The 17,237-nt window shown below is 36.3% G+C and overlaps 3 protein-coding genes across 8 annotated transcripts in view; all 3 read left to right on the top strand.

Moving 5' to 3' along the window:
- The window catches only part of LOC135140454 (uncharacterized), an 87,307-nt gene extending 83,515 nt beyond the window's left edge, over positions 1 to 3,792 (top strand). For all 6 annotated transcript variants that reach the window (XM_064071014.1, XM_064071023.1, XM_064071041.1 and 3 more), the window contains one exon: positions 2,203 to 3,792. In XM_064071014.1, the coding sequence (XP_063927084.1) occupies positions 2,203 to 2,469 (267 nt within the window). In that variant the 3' untranslated portion in view covers positions 2,470 to 3,792. The remainder of the gene's footprint in view (positions 1 to 2,202) is intronic.
- Positions 3,793 to 5,188: 1,396 nt separating this feature from the next.
- Positions 5,189 to 5,921, top strand: LOC135134874 (uncharacterized). The gene is made up of 2 exons (XM_064063747.1): positions 5,189 to 5,590; positions 5,639 to 5,921. Exons 1-2 carry the CDS (start codon positions 5,285 to 5,287, stop codon positions 5,783 to 5,785), a joined length of 453 nt encoding a protein of 150 aa, XP_063919817.1. The 5' UTR covers positions 5,189 to 5,284; the 3' UTR covers positions 5,786 to 5,921.
- Positions 5,922 to 6,386: 465 nt separating this feature from the next.
- Positions 6,387 to 17,237, top strand: part of Frl (Formin-like) — a 43,054-nt gene continuing 32,203 nt past the window's right edge. Inside the window, exon 1 of the mRNA XM_064070966.1 lies at positions 6,387 to 6,733. Within this exon, the coding sequence (XP_063927036.1) occupies positions 6,557 to 6,733 (177 nt within the window). The 5' untranslated portion in view covers positions 6,387 to 6,556. The remainder of the gene's footprint in view (positions 6,734 to 17,237) is intronic.

Here is a 17,237-nt window from a genome sequence, read left to right as displayed (position 1 = left end):
GAAATCGGTGATTAGCGTTTTTGTCAGTGTAATGCACCGTGTACATTTTTGATCTTCAAACACTTTTGTGCGTCTTCAGCCACAGTCTTGTCAGTGATTCACTATACGTGTCGTTGAGTTTTAATGGGAGCTATGGTTCGTCAGTACACGCTAAACTACATTATTGAACTTGTTCGGGGCGAGTCGAGTAAGAGTGTAACCGTGGCGGGTTTGAAACGTCAACGAATTGGGCTTTTTAATTGGCTCGCCCCTGCTTGGATTTGTGGTTGCTTTCGACACGTTCGCCCCAATTTGTAGGGACGGTTTCGACAGCAGTCCTTGTACTAATACGATCAAGTTGTGACTTATGCGGTTCCTGATTACTCGACGAGTATATTGATTTTAGAGGGGTTGCAAGATCAAAGGGTGGACTGGTGCGTAGTTACCGTGCACGTGTTAAAATAGTTTCAATTATCTTCCTCTTTGAATAAATATGTCATGTTTTTAATTAAGGGATAATACAGGCGGATAAGAGATAATGGAGTATCGAATTTAATGAACACTGGGAGTTGCTCGATTGGAATGAAATAACAGGGGTAATTAAGTAAATGAAATAGATAACAGATATCGTAAACTAAACAAGATTTGTTTTATTATGTCGATAATGGGTTAGAGAACAATAAAACTGTAATAAGAGGAAAGCTGGCATTATCACGAGAGGGGTGCTTTAATGTTATCAGTCCCAAACGTCAGCTATTAAAAAAGGATACGTTTTATGTTTATTTGGAGTTTTACGGGTGTCCCCAATTTGGAAGATCGTAAGAGGTGTCATAAAACTAAACATACGAGCTTATTTGCCACTTTTAGATCGCTGTCGTTATTTTAGTTAGCCACAGAAACAACATTGACATCGCTATCAAACCGATTCACTTGTTCCAAGACCCCGACTAGCCCATTTTTCGTCACTCCAAAAAACTCGAAACCACATTTAAATAACACACGATAAAAGAAAACAGAATGTATAGTGAACCAAGAGTTATAAGGTTATATGGCCATCATAAAATCATCCCATTGTGTCGAAGTTAAGTTGTTTACAATAGAAAAGGTTTTAGGGTCGTAAATAACGTGTCCACTGCAGCTCGACCGGCTCTTGTGGTTTCGTTCAGGGGCGGCTTTCACTAAATATGCAAATCCACCACTCCACTATTTCTTTACTACCTGCAGCCGCTGAGGGTTCCGAAATAACCACTCGCTTTGAAAGCCAGCCCTGTTAAATATGAGCAAGAAATGTTTAGAAGATGATTTATTGCCAACCGGTAAGCTTAGTGCGAACCACACAAAGGGGGTATTTATTTGCGGTCAACTACTTTTATGATGGCCATATAACCTTATAGGTCCTGGTTCACTATAAAATTGATACCAGAGTGGTGGCACACAACGATAATAAATACAATTGAATATTCACAGTGAAAGCGAACAGACATCGGATGTCAAATGTCAAATCTGCGGTTGTAAACACACGAACACTCAATACTTAGATATTTACGAATCAAACACTATTCACGCTACTAGTTTAATGAACAACTGAAACAAGTTTGGGTCACAAATGAGTTTGATTGTTGACATAAAATTTTTTACTCTAAATTAATGTTAATTTTATGGCCTCTTGAGTCGAAAGCACAGTTCTAATTAGTCACAGACAAATTACTCAACGAAATCGCTTGATGTAGTCAGACCAAACTTAAAATAAAAGGTGTGTGCAATCGAGTTTTGAAATAAAACTTTATTTTATTTTATTACATCACCAAACAGAAAATAAACTTTGAATGTTCTATTTCCAACAAAAACAAAACAAGAGTGATTAAATAATCCCAGTGTTACAACAAAGCTTTCATCGCTCTTCACTAAAGCGATATTGAGCCCATATATGTACATGTATACGAAGCAAATATTAGTTAATCTTGATGGGCAAGTTAATGCTCCTCTCAGAGTAAACACAGCGTAATATAATAAACAGGAAGCGAAATTGTAATTAATGTAACAGTACATTAGGTGAACTTTGATGAGTTGCCTCTTGTTGTTTTGACCCCGTAACCCGAGGGTGAGTTTCATTGTTGGCAAAAACGTTGCTTCGATTGACGTCACCTTCGATCTTAACCCCTGCTTGGTTGCAACTTGGTCGTCGTAGCGAGTCGCATTTCTAAGCGAAACTTTTGCCCGTAGCCGTGTCCTCCGCAGCCACGTAAGCCACACCGTCCCCGCATAAACTCGGCCATTTTCGTGTCCAACAGCGGTCCGGGTCTCGACCCTAAGGAATTTTTCAGACGTCATGGTTCCGTCTCTAGGCTTTGCCGCAAGGCAAGGAGTGTCGACAATATATCTCTTGAGGAAAACCACTTCGGATTGCCTACATTGTCGGTGTCCGGGCCGTCGCCTCCCGAAGACGAAGAGAGAGAGGAGGTGCAAGAGACCCAGAAGTTTCTCGAGTAAAGCACAAAGGAGGGAGATTTCGTCGTTGTTTTGAGGAATATGTGGACACTTCCAGTTCCAAGCACTTCTTTCAGTGTACATAACGGTTCGTTTTAGAGAGCAATAAAACGGATAGTGTTTTTTTAGAGACGAATCGGTGCCAATGTGTGAAGTGACTGATGCTCTTTGGACCGCTTCATAAACTTGTGTTAGGGTTTTAGAACTTTGTCATTAGGGTTAGAATCGACTGTACTGACTACTACGAGCTTTGTGCGAACACCGACCTTCATGCGTGGAGAATACTAATTACTTTACATATCGGAGATCCGAATTTTTCACTTTGACGACAAAGAAATTATATTTAGAGAAACGGGACCAAAGTCGATTCATATGAGCTTTAAAAAGTATTTAGATGGTGGATGAAGGGGTGTTCGTACAATTTCTACATTTTTCAATAGCTTTAAATACTATAGGGGTTAGTTAAGAGGTCCAACACTGCTACTTTCAAACCCTGATGAGGTGAAACGGTAATCCGATGGGTTTTTTCAATTAATACACCAAACAGTCAATACGAACATCGGATTACTTCCAAATTTTCTAAATTTATATAAATTGATGGCTTTTTATTAACTTTCAATTAGCTATGATCAAACTGGATTTTACCACTTGCCTGTATCAACGATCACTTGCTCAAAACTCTAAATGTCACCACTAGAGAAATTATTTTGACGATGATAACTGTAACTTTTATACGTAGAATGTACTTCCTAACCGTTTGTTGTTATGTGGTTTGTTTCTCATTGGTTTCTAAAGGCGGCTTTCCACTCGACAGTGGAACGCCGTCTGAACAGGCATTTCAGTTTTAGACCGTCACAAAATACCCAACATTATTTTTAATCTTATTAAAAGACTTTACTAGTTTTATGTCCGCTCATTAACCTGTCCGTGTACCCTAAAAAACGAGAAAACCACCCCGTCTCTGAGAAAATTACACCCCGTGAAATGCCTGCCCATATTCCTCGTCTCGTTTATGTCATCGTTGTGTTTCATTAAGTCTATCTTTTTTACGACTGTAAAGATAATCGTTGTATACTAACTGTTCATGTGTATATATCATCTTTCATTTACTTGATATCGATTGGCTTTGTAACGATGGGTCCAAACTGACTTGATAGAACCCAACCTACTTTATTTCCATCACTGTGATTTTAATGCCTTCTACAACCTCTACGCGCCATCTGATTTCTTTTGTATGACACTCTGTCGAGGTAAAGGGTCTTGTAAGCGCTGTACATAAATTTACCACTGATTTCTTTGTGTAACGCAATAAATTATACCTACTCAGTCCATTTTATTCATCCCCGACTTCATTATCTTCAAGTCAATTTGTACAAGAATCGCTTAAGTACACATCAAAACAAACAAATTTTAATTTTAAAGCTTTCATAAGTTTCGCGGAAGCTCGCGCAAAAAATTTCAATAAAGTTGCTTTTATTAAATTTATGTTTATGAAACGATGGAAATTCCAGATGTGGAGATGCAAGTCAAGATATTAGAGGAAATGACAAGAGGGTCGTTTCGAAAATTGTACTTGTAACTTTAACGTCAAGTTTAATGGAATATTAAATTGAGGTTGCTTTTATCATTTTTGCTTTTTAGGGAGGGGTTTTAAGTGCTTAAAGGGACCACGGTAATTGATATGTCGTGCATAATGCAGGTACAAAGTACGAAGAGCTTTTTTATGGCTGTTAATAATTAATTTATGAATTTAGGGGTAAGTTGGTCACACAAAATTTGCTTTTACTGGCCTTTTTTCCGTCTAAGATAGCTGACATATTTGAAACATTAATATTAATAACTAAGTTACAAGAATGTCTATCCATATTTTAATTTTGATTGTTGTGTTGCTTGACGAAAAGAGAAAAACAACTAATTAACTCATTAAATAGGACTCCGTTTAGATATAATGTATTTCGAGAAGGTCACTGACGCAAGTAATTAACATTAGAAGTTCATAAATATTAGGAAATTATGATCCCAATTTAAGTTTTCGACTTCATCTGTTAGTATAATATTTATTTTGCTTATTTAAACATAACTATAGCTGCGTAGTTGGTATTACCACACATCAAACTGAGGACAGTAGTACCACCCAAAGCTTCACGGACAAAGAAAACTCATACTCACTTTATTTTCAATCACACGATTTGTAGGACGCGTTTTATTTCCTCGCAAACTGAACACATTTTTAAAAACAAGTGTTCACATTGATTTTTAAGCATAAGTAAAACTTGCAGCACTTTTATTAAAGTTTTCAATCACCATTCCTTGAGGTTACTGTGACAGTAGAAAGCACCACACATAATCCAAACTAAGGTAATTATGAACACTGGAAGTTGACAAAACTCATTTTACATAAGTAAATTAGCTACAGAAATTTGTGATTTGTTAATATTTTCGTTCGTAATTGTTACATTGTTTAAATAACATTCGACACGTTTAGTATATGCAACCAGTTATACACCAAAAACAACGGGCTAACCATGAACAACTTATAATATTATTGTAGAAACTTTGTCGTTTTTTATTTAAGATACTCAGATAAAACCATTTTCTTAATCAAATGGAAATTTTATCAATAATAAATTATTATTTATCGATTAATTTATTCGCGCGACTAATTTAAAAAGTTGATATTTCTGCAGCGCCTCTCATGACAATCAAACAAACTACACCGCGCATGCGCTTTTCGCCTAACCTCACTTTCTGTTTACAAACAAATCGATCTCATTAAACGCGCCAAACGTAGCAAAACCCACACAAAATCTCTCCCAAAATGGATAGATATTTCCAGAATACGTCCAGCAACGCTCCAGGGTTCGTTTATTTCAACCAGAACACAAGCCAAGAAGCCCAAAATAAATCCGACACGACGGACTTCCTGGCATTCGGTGACTCCCCACAGGCGTCCCCGCAACCCAACAGGTTCACTCCGCCCTACTACAGCAGCCCCCAAACCAAATTCTACAGAGGAAGCCCGCGGAATTACCCCCCACACACCAGAAGGTATCAGAGATGGTCAGGGGGCAATCGCTCGTTTAACAGCTCTGGGTCAAGTTTTAACCAGAGCACGTCGTTTAGAGTACGTTTTCGTGATTTGTAGTGACATAATTAACAGTATTGTTTGTAGGATGACGATCAGGAGACAGAAATAAGCAAATTTGTGCATCCGTCCTTCTTGGAGGATCCGTGGGGGCGACTGGAGGCGAAATTGAAAGAACAGAGTAGTGTGAGCGAGGCGAATGATTCAAGAATATTGGAAGAGGAGGAGACTTAAGTGGTGTTGATTTCGTTGTCGGTGTTCAATGTTAAATCGAGAGTACAAACTGTACATATGTGCAAATTCGATGAAAACTCAAACGTAAATGTAGGTTTTAGGTTATTTTTCAATAATAAAAAAAAGCGTATTTTAATTATTTCGTGTCAATGGAAAAATTTGATGGTTTACAGGTTGTTGCTTTACCGACTACAACATATTGATCGTAAATGCGACAAAACCAACTAAACCGAACCTAATAAAACATCTAACTTTGGGACAATTCGTCTTTGTCGTGGAATTTTTAGTGCATTTCTTGTTGGTTTTGTTGCTTCCAGACGAAATTTGAGGTCTCTGCATTACCGATAAAGTTTGACTGATTACGTTACAGATATCTCCACTAGAAAATATTTATGCCGTGATAACTATTTCTTTGTTTCATTATTAAAACTGCATTAATCGGAGTTGTAAACTATACTGTTCTAGGTGTAAATTGTTTCAATGTATTTTTCTAGTTACAGATTTCTCCAATGCCAACCTCATTCATTTCAAGATGGCGCAGCGTGTTCTTGGGGTGAAACTGGTGAACCCTGTGTCCATGCGCACTCACTTCTAAAAGTTATGGAAATAAAACTTTGTTTAGTTTTGCGAGTTTTGTCCGTCGTGTACGTTGTAGTTTACGTCCGTCGAACCTGTTGCGTTTATGTGAACCAAAATCGTGCGTGATGCCTAACCGGTGTAACTGCAAGAAAAAGTGTTTTTAACCCACACGTGAGTGTTTCCGAAGCAACGATGGGTCTAGGGCTGTCGAAAGAGGGCCCTTGTCAGGAGCCCGAAAGACCGGAAAGTGTAATTTCGGCGAAATTGCATGGAAGACAAGCCAGCATCAGACAAAGTACCATCAGGGCAAAATCGAAGCAACCCATGCCCGATCCCAGCGAACTGGAAAGAAGATTCACCAAAGTGCTGGTGAGTCGGGTAACCTTCGACGATATGAATCACATTTTACTGGACGTTTTATCAGTGTTTATACCATTAAGTAGCCGCGAGCATGTGTGGGGTACTTTTTTTTTCACTAAACTATTCAGGAATGTTGTCAGTACACATCGTTCCGATAAGAATGGACGGTCTTTTTCTTGTTTGCGCGATGGGCGAGAGGTTGACCTGCGGTACCAGTCTGTGGTACCGCAAGGGTTGGAAGAAAATATAAATTTGTGAACATCTGGCGGCGCGGTTCGTGTGGGTAGCTGATTTACATCGAGCGCGAATTTATTGCGATTTTATAGTGGTAGTACCAATCCACATATCGACTCTACCACGATGAAGTCAACACCCAAAACTTTCGTTTTTTACATTTCTGCAATGATTCATTCGAAAGTTACATGGTTTTTATTATGGTTATTAACATAGATAAATATAGGTTGGATCTGACTCAATGCAGCCTCGTTTATTTCTCTAATTGTGTGCTGGCACCATACAAACGGGTCAATTAGTTGAATTCGGGTGCCCATCTTTCAATACAATGTTATCATCTGCTTTGTTGCAATCGAAAATTTATTAGATCGTCGAACCGTTAAAAACTGGTTCATTGTTTATTTTAGCATTTGGGTACTCTTGGCAAAAAACGGCCACCAACATTGTTCCTGACGAGGTTTTTGCGACAACCAACGAGAATAGAAATTGCAAACAAGTGACTTGCCCGATCTGCTTTTTTCCCCGATCCGTACATCGAACGCAACTTTTTACTTTTATAAATTAATAATAATAAACGTGCGATGCCGGTTCAAGCTCCCTGGAATCAAAGGCATTTTATGAATTCTGCACAAAAAGTGGCCGCAGAGGCCGCCAGGTTGACTCATCGTTTTAATATTCGACCAATATCCGATCCGGATTTTCCCCTCTTGTTTAAAATTTTATAAGGGTGTCGTCGCCATTTCATTGTGCAGATGGCCGGTTCACAAGCCGAGTTGGCGAGGTTTTGACAGCTGTCAGTTGGGTTAACCACGATTAAGAATTCCGACGGAGTTGCCGTATTTTAAAATAAGTGATATTTATGGTCATTACGTGAAATAAATACTCAGAAAATTGGGTTATGTACAAGATTTGCAAAGCCACAAAATTGTGGTTTAATTTCCCGTATTACTATTATTATAATTTAGAAATGAGTAGTCATTCCAAGTGAAATTAAATAAGCGCTGCAGAATTAGCACAGACTCATTTCTACCTAGATCATGTCATATCAAGTTATAATAATAATTTTTTATTTTATTAATGCATATAAACATACAAGTTTTTTTTGCATAAGTCACATATATGTACATACTGCACACAATAAACAATAAAAGAGAAATGACAAATTAATTGACATACTCATTTGACATACACATTTTCGGGGACGCTACATAAACTTTTCATTTTCAAGTTCAAAATATGTACAAAGTATAATAAATTATTATCAAACAAATCGTTTTCTGAAGTACCTACATATAGGAAAAGATCGAGAATGATAATAACAAACAACACTACATAATAGAATTTAGATAAGCAGAGATAGCCAAATATAGAATTTACACAAAAAATAAGCCGCAATTGTTGGCGTTTCACAGATTGTTGATACAAAAACGTCGGTCCCCCATTTCCGCGGATCTCCGTGTGTCTATTCGAAATTTTGTCACACGATGTTAATTAGTGCTAAGTTCATGTCAAAATTAATCTGTCCATCCCTACCAAAAAATTGATGACATCATCCAGAATTTTTTTAAATGGCCCATTGAAGTGTGCAACGTGACATCCTGCTTTATTTGTAGTTTAATAATTGACTCCCATTTTTAACTGAGGTAAACGGGTGATGCAAAAAGACGAATCAGAAACTGAAAAATTACTAAAGGACTTAATTTTAACATCTGATTTTTGAGTCAGTAAACTCTCGTGTTGCAGCTGAAGCAACACGAATTAGTAAATTAAAAAAGTACATATTAAGCGACTACATAACTGTTACGTAACCTGGACGTAATAAAAATTACAATAGTACATATCGGGTATATTTAAATCTGTCGTCAAGTGACTACAACGCCAAAAGCGGATGTCGTATGTTGTTATTTCCGGCGTTAAGTTGTCATAGACGTCAAAATAAAACTTAGAGCAAAAACGCACTACGACAGTCCGCTTTTGCGCGACGTTAAAAAAATCGGCCGTCTGTATCGGATCAAGTTGGCCTTGATTTTTGTGAACATTGTAAATATGTCCACAATTAACCTAAAATTTAATCGATGACATCTGACAAACCGGAAACGTCAATTATAGACACAGTATGAATTAATAAAACACATGCGTTTTCGCCAACTTGACGACTTTTTCATCAAACACGCGTTAGCAGTGGGTGTGAAACATTGAAAGTGATATTGGGTATGAATAAATAACAAAGCAATAATCTAACACCCAAAAAAGTGGGAGATTAATCAAACAAAATTGAAACAAGCCCCGAATGACGTTTCCATAGCTACAATTTGATTTTCCATTTCTCGCGTTAAATTTTATTTTTGGCCGAACAAAACGATATCAGAAATGGTGTAGGCCGGACAGATTGCTTCGATCGCCTTAAATCAATAACGTACTAGCCACATGAATTTATGATAACGTATTTAAAACGTCCCAGATAAAACTGACTCCCCTTTGTTGCTAAAGTCGACCAAGCTTTTAAAAATTTAATCAGCCAATAGATGCGGCCGCCGTATCGATTTTGAGTCATTAACTCTATAAATGTCCCGTATTCGTTTCGCAAGTTATTAAAAACCACTCAGCGTAAATAAAAAATAATTACATTGTCATCTTGATTACGAAGAATGATTCAACGCCCCAAACAAATATCGGTGAACTTCATCTCGCAACATGTAATTTTGTAATAAAGATATTTAGATAAAAAAGTGATAATTTAATACGGTGAGGGAGCACATTTGAATATGGAAACGGTAAGATAACACGCTTGGTAATTATGTGTTCAAAGAAAATAAGGAAAAGAGAAACTCCGGAATTTATCTTGCTAGTGCAGCTTTTTATATTTATTTTATAAATCTTATCTGAATCCAGATTCAAGACAAATTTATAGCGAGTTCTGTTGCTTTTCTTTTTCAGAAACAGGTGCGTTCGCTGGACTTACCTTGAAGTATCATTCAATTAAGGAAATTTGATCAGTAGGTGGTAATCGATACTTATCGGTAAAACAAAAGATAGAGATAATATGAAAGACGATCCGGTGTCACCTAATTTGGCAAAAGGAGATTATGATTGCGATAAAACAAAAACCGCTTGAGATTTTCAAGCACTCGCTCCAAAATTCACGGTGTATATTTGATGACTGACTTAAGGGATAGTGAATACACCCTCAACACCTGTGATTCATGGATGATTAACTGTATTAGAGATTCTTACAGGGTCTTTGTACAGTCTTGGTGCCTCAGTCAATAAACTTTCTACTTCAAAAATCTCGGTATCATGCGACATTCCCTCGAACATTAACTATTCAAAACCCACGCTTCTTGGGTTATTTGGTGTGGGCAGTCATGCAACACTCAGTAATATACTTCTGGATGAAATTCCAAATCGACTGTATTAAAAAGCCGTTCACACCTGTTTCCATTCAGTCACTCCAGACGTTCCAGAATTAGCTTTACTATCAACGTAAAATCCTATTGGATTTCCTGAAACAACGGAGCATCTGCGTGCACTAAGGCCATCAAACGGGTTCGTGTCGGGGGTGGGCGGCACTATATAAACGGCGAGACAGGGAGGGGCTTTTTTTGTCCTCCCTATAAAGTGCTGGATTTAATTAGCGTGTGCGGTTAAAAATGGCTATGCGGTTGAGTTCATTTACCGAAATAGTGATACGTTTTGGGAGTCGGCGCCGAGTTAATATCACAAAGGACTTTATGGAGTTAGTGTTAATTAAAATTGCCGAGAGGGAAATTTGCAGATGGATTTTTTTGTTGGTCTTTTTCAAGACTTGTTGGAAAAATTTAGTGCACTAAATGAACTACATTAAACCCTTTCCGCCCTCCAATTTCCGAAAATAATCATCCGCTATTTATAACCAGGATATTACGTGTTTATTTTGGGTGCACACTGGAAACCTTCCTCAATGTATCTCGTCACGAGTCATGTCAACGACTGAGCGCTTTCACGGAGGGTAACTGCAGACAAACAAACACACCCCTTTTAATAAATTCCCGGTGGTTCGATCAGCGAACGTCGATTATTGCGGGATGAACGACCATTTGCAAGTTTGTAATGTGTAAATAATCCCTGTCAGCTGCTCTAAGCAGGTGTAATCGAATAAGGAATGCCGTAAATCCCTCAGGAATAAATCTGAGCACAAAACGGAAGCGTAGATAAATAAAAGTGAGACGCCTGTGTAATTAAGAGATTTGGAATGTCACTTGTCTAAGCGTGTGTAAACAACGTCCATGTTAAACAAACATTTTTGGGTAAATAGGACTTAGGGGTGAATCAACCCTTGTGTGGGGTTTTTAAGCTCGGGTTTAATTAAACGGATTGTTTCGGTTTATGTTGGTGTAACACAACGCATATTTTTCTTGGCTAGCGGTGTGTAATTTGTGTGTTTTTGTAATGAAGCGGTTATTTTGCTTCCTCCAATTGGAATCGTAATTTACTGCGTTTTGTAGTGGTTTGTGTCATGTGATTAAATTTAAAAACGTTCATAGCGCAATTTGGTAGTGTATAATTTATTTTTTAACTTCGGTTTACACAGCAACATTGAGATCTTCACTAAATTTCGCTTTAAATGCGCAGCGTAACATTTCTCGTAGTATTCCAATTAACGTTTCTGCTATTATATTATAATTTATAGCTTCGTTATGGCACCGCTTGTAAAGTTTCAAAGCACAGATGACAATAAAACTAGTTGTATTGTGTTTTAGGGTCAAAAATTAGCCCCATTTCATTTGTATAACATTCCCTCGGCTTCGCCTCGGGTGATCCGGTTAGACCCCCATTTAACACAAACGTGAGAATTATCGCCGTTATGATCAATTACAAATGCGAATGGCCGCTACATGTGTTATTATTTCACCTTCCCTTTGTTTATCCTTTGTTTTATAACTCCACTGTCCTCGTTCACTGTCACTAGATATTGTCAAGGTCTCGCCATATGGGTCCATAACATTATTCTAAATTCGGATTTGTTTATTTATAATCAGTGATTCATCCTAAATTGCGTAAAATTTTTTCAGACGACTTTCACGCTTCGGTTTTGTAACGGATATGACGGCGCTGTTACAGGAAATGGGTTTGATAGGTTCGTGAAGTGGTGAGTGAATTGCGGCATTCAACCACCATTGAGCCTCTTGAAATCCCATTGCTCATTTGTGTATTAAGGACGGAAAAGTCGGGTGATTACTGATTATTATAATTCCACGCTTTTACTATAACGGCAGGCCTTGCTGATAACGATAAAAGTGCCATAACAAGATAAAAAAAACGTTTGGAAAATGTCACATATAAATATCCATCCAACAGGTGTGATAGTGTAGAATGCGCAAGGACGATTCATCGACAATTATATAAGGACGAACGAAAATCGATACTTTCATTATTGCTTTTATGGCAATGCCAAATTGGACTTTATTTGATTAATGTTCGAATGTTTTATGGTCTGACAGAAGTTGGCAGCGGTGAAGGACCTCGATGCCGGGCAAAACAAAATGGTTTATGGTGGATCAGCAGTAAAACAAGGATATTTATTTTGGTGAATGTTTATGGTCGATCCGGAGTAGGTTAATTTATGAGGATTATTGGAAAATGCGGAAATGCGTTATCTAATCGATTGTTTGGGCAAATCGTCATTGTTTGTTATTGGGAGAGCCGGAAAATTTGGACAATTAGTTTGAGTTTGAGTTCCCATAAATTTATTGGTATTACTTCCTCTCGTAAAAAGTTTATGAGATATTGGACTTTTCCGGTACTACGAATTTGTCGATTTTGCTTTGTCTGCGATTTTTATTCATGTTGTATACTTTGTATTTTCGTATTTGACGTCTTATTGTTATTTTTTTATTGCTACGCAAAATCAACTTAAGTGGAACCCGAAACCGATAAATTTAATCTGAATCAAGGAAATAGTTAATTGTGTTTTATAACAAGTGCTCAAAAAAAAATTAATGGAAAAAATGCGCCATTGCGTACACTGGATATTGAGTCTACAGACGACGAGGGAAGTGTTTGAACATCTTAAACCATTTTGCAGCTTTTCTCATGTTCTAAGTCTGAAAACAGTTCAATCGACCAAAAAAGTCTTGTTTTTCTTCAGTTTTGGGTATCGAATGTCACAGAATTGCTTGTAAATCGTTGCATTGACAAAGTAACGAACTTTAAAGGCCCCTTCATATTAAATATTTGTTAGTAGTACAGTTTATTTAAATAATAATGTCTTTATCAAAATCAAAATATAACATAAATTAACTCAAAATACGTCGTATTAATGGACAATTAGATTACTTAAGAACATATTTCACATCATAATTTCTCATAGAAAAATAAGGATTTTGCAATTTTAAGTTTCACCACTCGACTTACGACGAATAGAAACATCATCCGAATTGAGAAAGGGTGGGTGGGCGGGGCTTATATTTTGTTTTTTTTTTTTTTTTCTTAATATACATAGCCATCTTTTTACAACAAGAAACTTAAAACATGGTTAAAATGATAGATTTTTGCAAACAAATATGGATTTCGCAATTATGGTGCAAAATCGATATTTCCTTTTAAACATGTTTTAAATTTCTTGTTGTCGAAATAAGTCTACACATATTGAAACAAAAAGACAAAATGTAAGCCCGCCCACCCACCCTATCTCAATTGTGATGATTTTTTTTTATTCGCCGTGAACCAAGGTGGCGGAGTTTAACTGCAAAATACTTATTTTTTTACAAGAAATTAAAAACGTGTTTTTGAGTATAGTGTTGTTCAAAGAATACAATGTATATTAAGAAAAAAAAAAGGCAAAATATAAACCCCGCCCACCCACCCCATCTCAATTTTGATGTTTTTTTTTTATTCTCAGAAACTTAAAGTCCATTTAAAATGGAAAATTTGTATAAGGAAATATCAATTTTGCAATTAACCTCCGCCCCATAACTGCGAAATCCGTATTTCCTTGCAAAAATGTATCATTTTAACCATGTTTTAAGTTTCTTGTTGTAAAAAGATGGCTATGTATATTAAGAAAAAAAACAAACAAAACAAAACAAAATATAAGCCCCGCCCACCCGCCATTTCTCAATTCGGATGATTTTTTTTATTCGTCGTAAGCCGAGGGGCGGAGCTTAAAATTGTAAAATCCCTATTTTTCTACGAGAATTTATCATGTGAAATATGTTCTTAAGTAATCTAATTGTCCATTAATAGTGCCACTAAAATCATACGACGTATTTTGAGTTAATTTAATTTATGCTATATTTTGACTTTGATAAAGATATTATTATTTAAATAAACTGTATTACTAACAAATATTTAATATGAGGGGGCCTTTAAAGTTCGTTACTTTGTCACTGCAAGGATTTACAAGCAATTCTGTGACACATATTAAATCAAAAAGACAGAATGTAAGCCCGCCCGCCCACCCTATCTCAATTGTGACGATTTTTTTATTCGCCGTGAACCAAGGTGGCGGAGCTTAATTGCAAAATACTTATTTCTTTACAAGAAACTAAAAACGTGTTTTTGAGTATCGCGTTGTTCAAAGAATACGATGTATATTAAGAAAAAAAAAGGCAAAATATAAACAACGCCCACCCACCCCATCTCAATTGTGATGTTTTTTTTTTATTCTCAGAAACTTAAAGCCCATTTAATATGGTAAATTTTTGTAGGGAAATATGGATTTTGCAATTATGCTCCTCCTTTCGATCTGGCAACGAATGAGAAATTCATCAAAATTGAGATTGGGACGGGGATAGGTGGGGCTTAACCTTTGGTTTCCTTTTTTACTCAATACATATAGTTTTCTTTGAACAAGACGATTCCTTAACAACATATTTTACATGTCAATTTCTTGTTGAAAAATAAGGACTCTGCAGTTAAACTCCGTCCTCCGGCTCAAGACGAATACAAAAATATCGTCAGAATCGAACAAGGGCGGGTGGGCGGGGCTTACCTTTTGCCTTTTTCGTAATATACGTAGTCGTCTTTCCAGAACAAGAAATTTAAAGCATCCTTAAAATGGTAAATTCTTGCAATTGAGCCCCGCCCCTCGATCTGATAACGAATGAAAAATTCATCACAATTGAGAATTGAGATCAGGGCGGGTGTGGATGGGGCCTAATCTTTGGCTTTATTTTTTCTTAATATACATAGTATTCTTTGAACAACACGATACTCGAAAATATGTTTTTAATTTCTCGTAGAGAAATACGGATTTTGCAGTTAATCTCCGCCCCCTTAGCTCACGACGAATTAAAAAAATCTTTCCAATTAAGATAGGGTGGGTGGGCGGGCTTACATTTTATCTTTTTGTTTTAGCATGTGTAGACTTATTTCGACAAGAAATTTAAAAGTGATAATTTTTTGTAGTAATCAACGAACAGCCTAGCAAAAACCTTTTTTCTGACAAGGCCGACAACCTACCCTACATTAATTATTAGCGTTCTCGGCTAATTTTTATATTGTATGACGAATTCGATTTTATACAAGTCATCCGGAAAAATGGATGCTATTGTGTCGATTATTATTTTAGAAACTGGTAAATTTGGAGTTATATCATTGTTAATTGTTAAAAATTCACAGCTATTTTAACTGTGTCAATGTCATCGGAATATAGCTTCCAAAAATTCAATCCTATCTGATAAAATTTGTTTTCGTATTTGACTACTTCGTATAGGTTTCGCTTCCTTGTGGCTATTTTCTTCCTTTCTTTGGGTGCAGTTTTAATTAATGTCGTATACTTTGTATATTATACTTTTGTTTTTGTTTTTTTTTTATTTCTACGCAAAATCAAGTTTAACAGAACCCGAACTTCAGATATTTAATCTAAGTAAAGAAAATGGTCAATTTGCTTTATAACAGTTGCCCAAAAATACGTGTACTAGATAACTGGGTCTTCAGACGACGAGGGAAGTGTTTGAATATTTTAAACCATTTTGCAGCTTTTGTTCCAAGCTCTTAAAAACAGTTCAATCAACCAAAAAAATGTGAGAAGTATCGTAAAAAAAAGTACCATTGTCTTCTGTCTTCGTTGAAATCAAAATATAACAAAAACTAATTCTAAATACGTCGAATAATTTTCCACTATTAGTGGACAATTAGTGATACAGTCCTTTTCGGAGTATTTAACAAACACGAACAGTTATTGAAAAAATTTGAATTCAACATGGGTTTGAGTGGTCAGTTCAAGATCTTGTCGCTTGTTTCTCATGTTCTAAGCCTTTGAAAACAGTTCAGTCGACCAAAAAAGCACTATCGTCTTGTTTTTCCTCATTTGTGGGTATCGAATGTCACAGAATTCCTTGTAAATCCTTGCATTGACTAAGTAACGAACTTTAAAAGCCCCATTGTATTAAATATTTGTTAGTAGTACAGTTTATTTAAATAATAATGTCTTTATCAAAATCAAAATATAGCATAAATTAACTCAAAATACGTCGTATGATTATAGTAGCACTATTAATGGATAATTCGATTACTTAGGAACATATTTCACATGATAATTTCTCGTAGAAAAATAAGGATTTTACAATTTTAAGTTGCTCCGTCCCTCGGCTTACGACGAATAAAAAAAAACATCCGAATTGAGAAAGGGCGGGTGGGGGGGGGGCTTATATTTTGTTTTGTTTTGTTTTTTTTTCCTTAATATACATAGCCATCTTTTTACAACAAGAAACTTAAAACATGGTTAAAATGATACATTTTTGCAAGGAAATATGGATTTCGCAATTATGGGGCAGAGGTTAATTGCAAAATCGATATTTCCTTATGCAAATTTTCCATTTTACACATGTTTTAAATTTCATGTTGTGAAAAGAAGTTTACACATATTAAAACAAAAAGACAGAATATAAGCCTGCCCGCCCACCCTATCTCAATTGTGATGATTATTTTTTTATTCACCGTGAACCAAGGTGGCGGAGCTTAACTCCAAAATACTTATTACTTTACAAGAAATTAAAAAAAAAACATTTTTTTGAGTATCGTGTTGTTCAATGAATACGATGTATATTAAGAAAAAAAGGCAAAATATTAACCCCGCCCACCCACCCCATCTCAATTGTGATGTTTTTTTTTATTCTGAGAAACTTAAAGCATGTTTAAAATGGTCAATTTTTGTAACAAAATATGGATTTTGCAATTATGCTCCGCCTTTCGATCTGGCAACGAATGAGAAATTCATCAAAATTGAGATTGGGGCGGGGATAGGTGGGGCTTAACCTTTGGTTTCCTTTTTTACTCAATACTTACAGTTTTCTTT

This window comes from Zophobas morio, unplaced genomic scaffold (genome assembly GCF_036711695.1).
Source record: "Zophobas morio isolate AGI-343-1 ecotype UQ-CSIRO unplaced genomic scaffold, CSIRO_AGI_Zmor_V1 ptg000004l, whole genome shotgun sequence".
NCBI lineage: Eukaryota > Metazoa > Arthropoda > Insecta > Coleoptera > Tenebrionidae > Zophobas > Zophobas morio.
This window is presented reverse-complemented; position numbering and strand designations above follow the sequence as displayed.

Coding starts and splice junctions, on each gene's coding strand:
- LOC135134874 (XM_064063747.1), top strand. CDS start 5,285: ATGGATAGATATTTCCAGAATACGTCCAGCAACGCTCCAGGGTTCGTT. Junction 5,591..5,638: donor ACCAGAGCACGTCGTTTAGA/GTACGTTTTCGT, acceptor TATTGTTTGTAG/GATGACGATCAGGAGACAGA.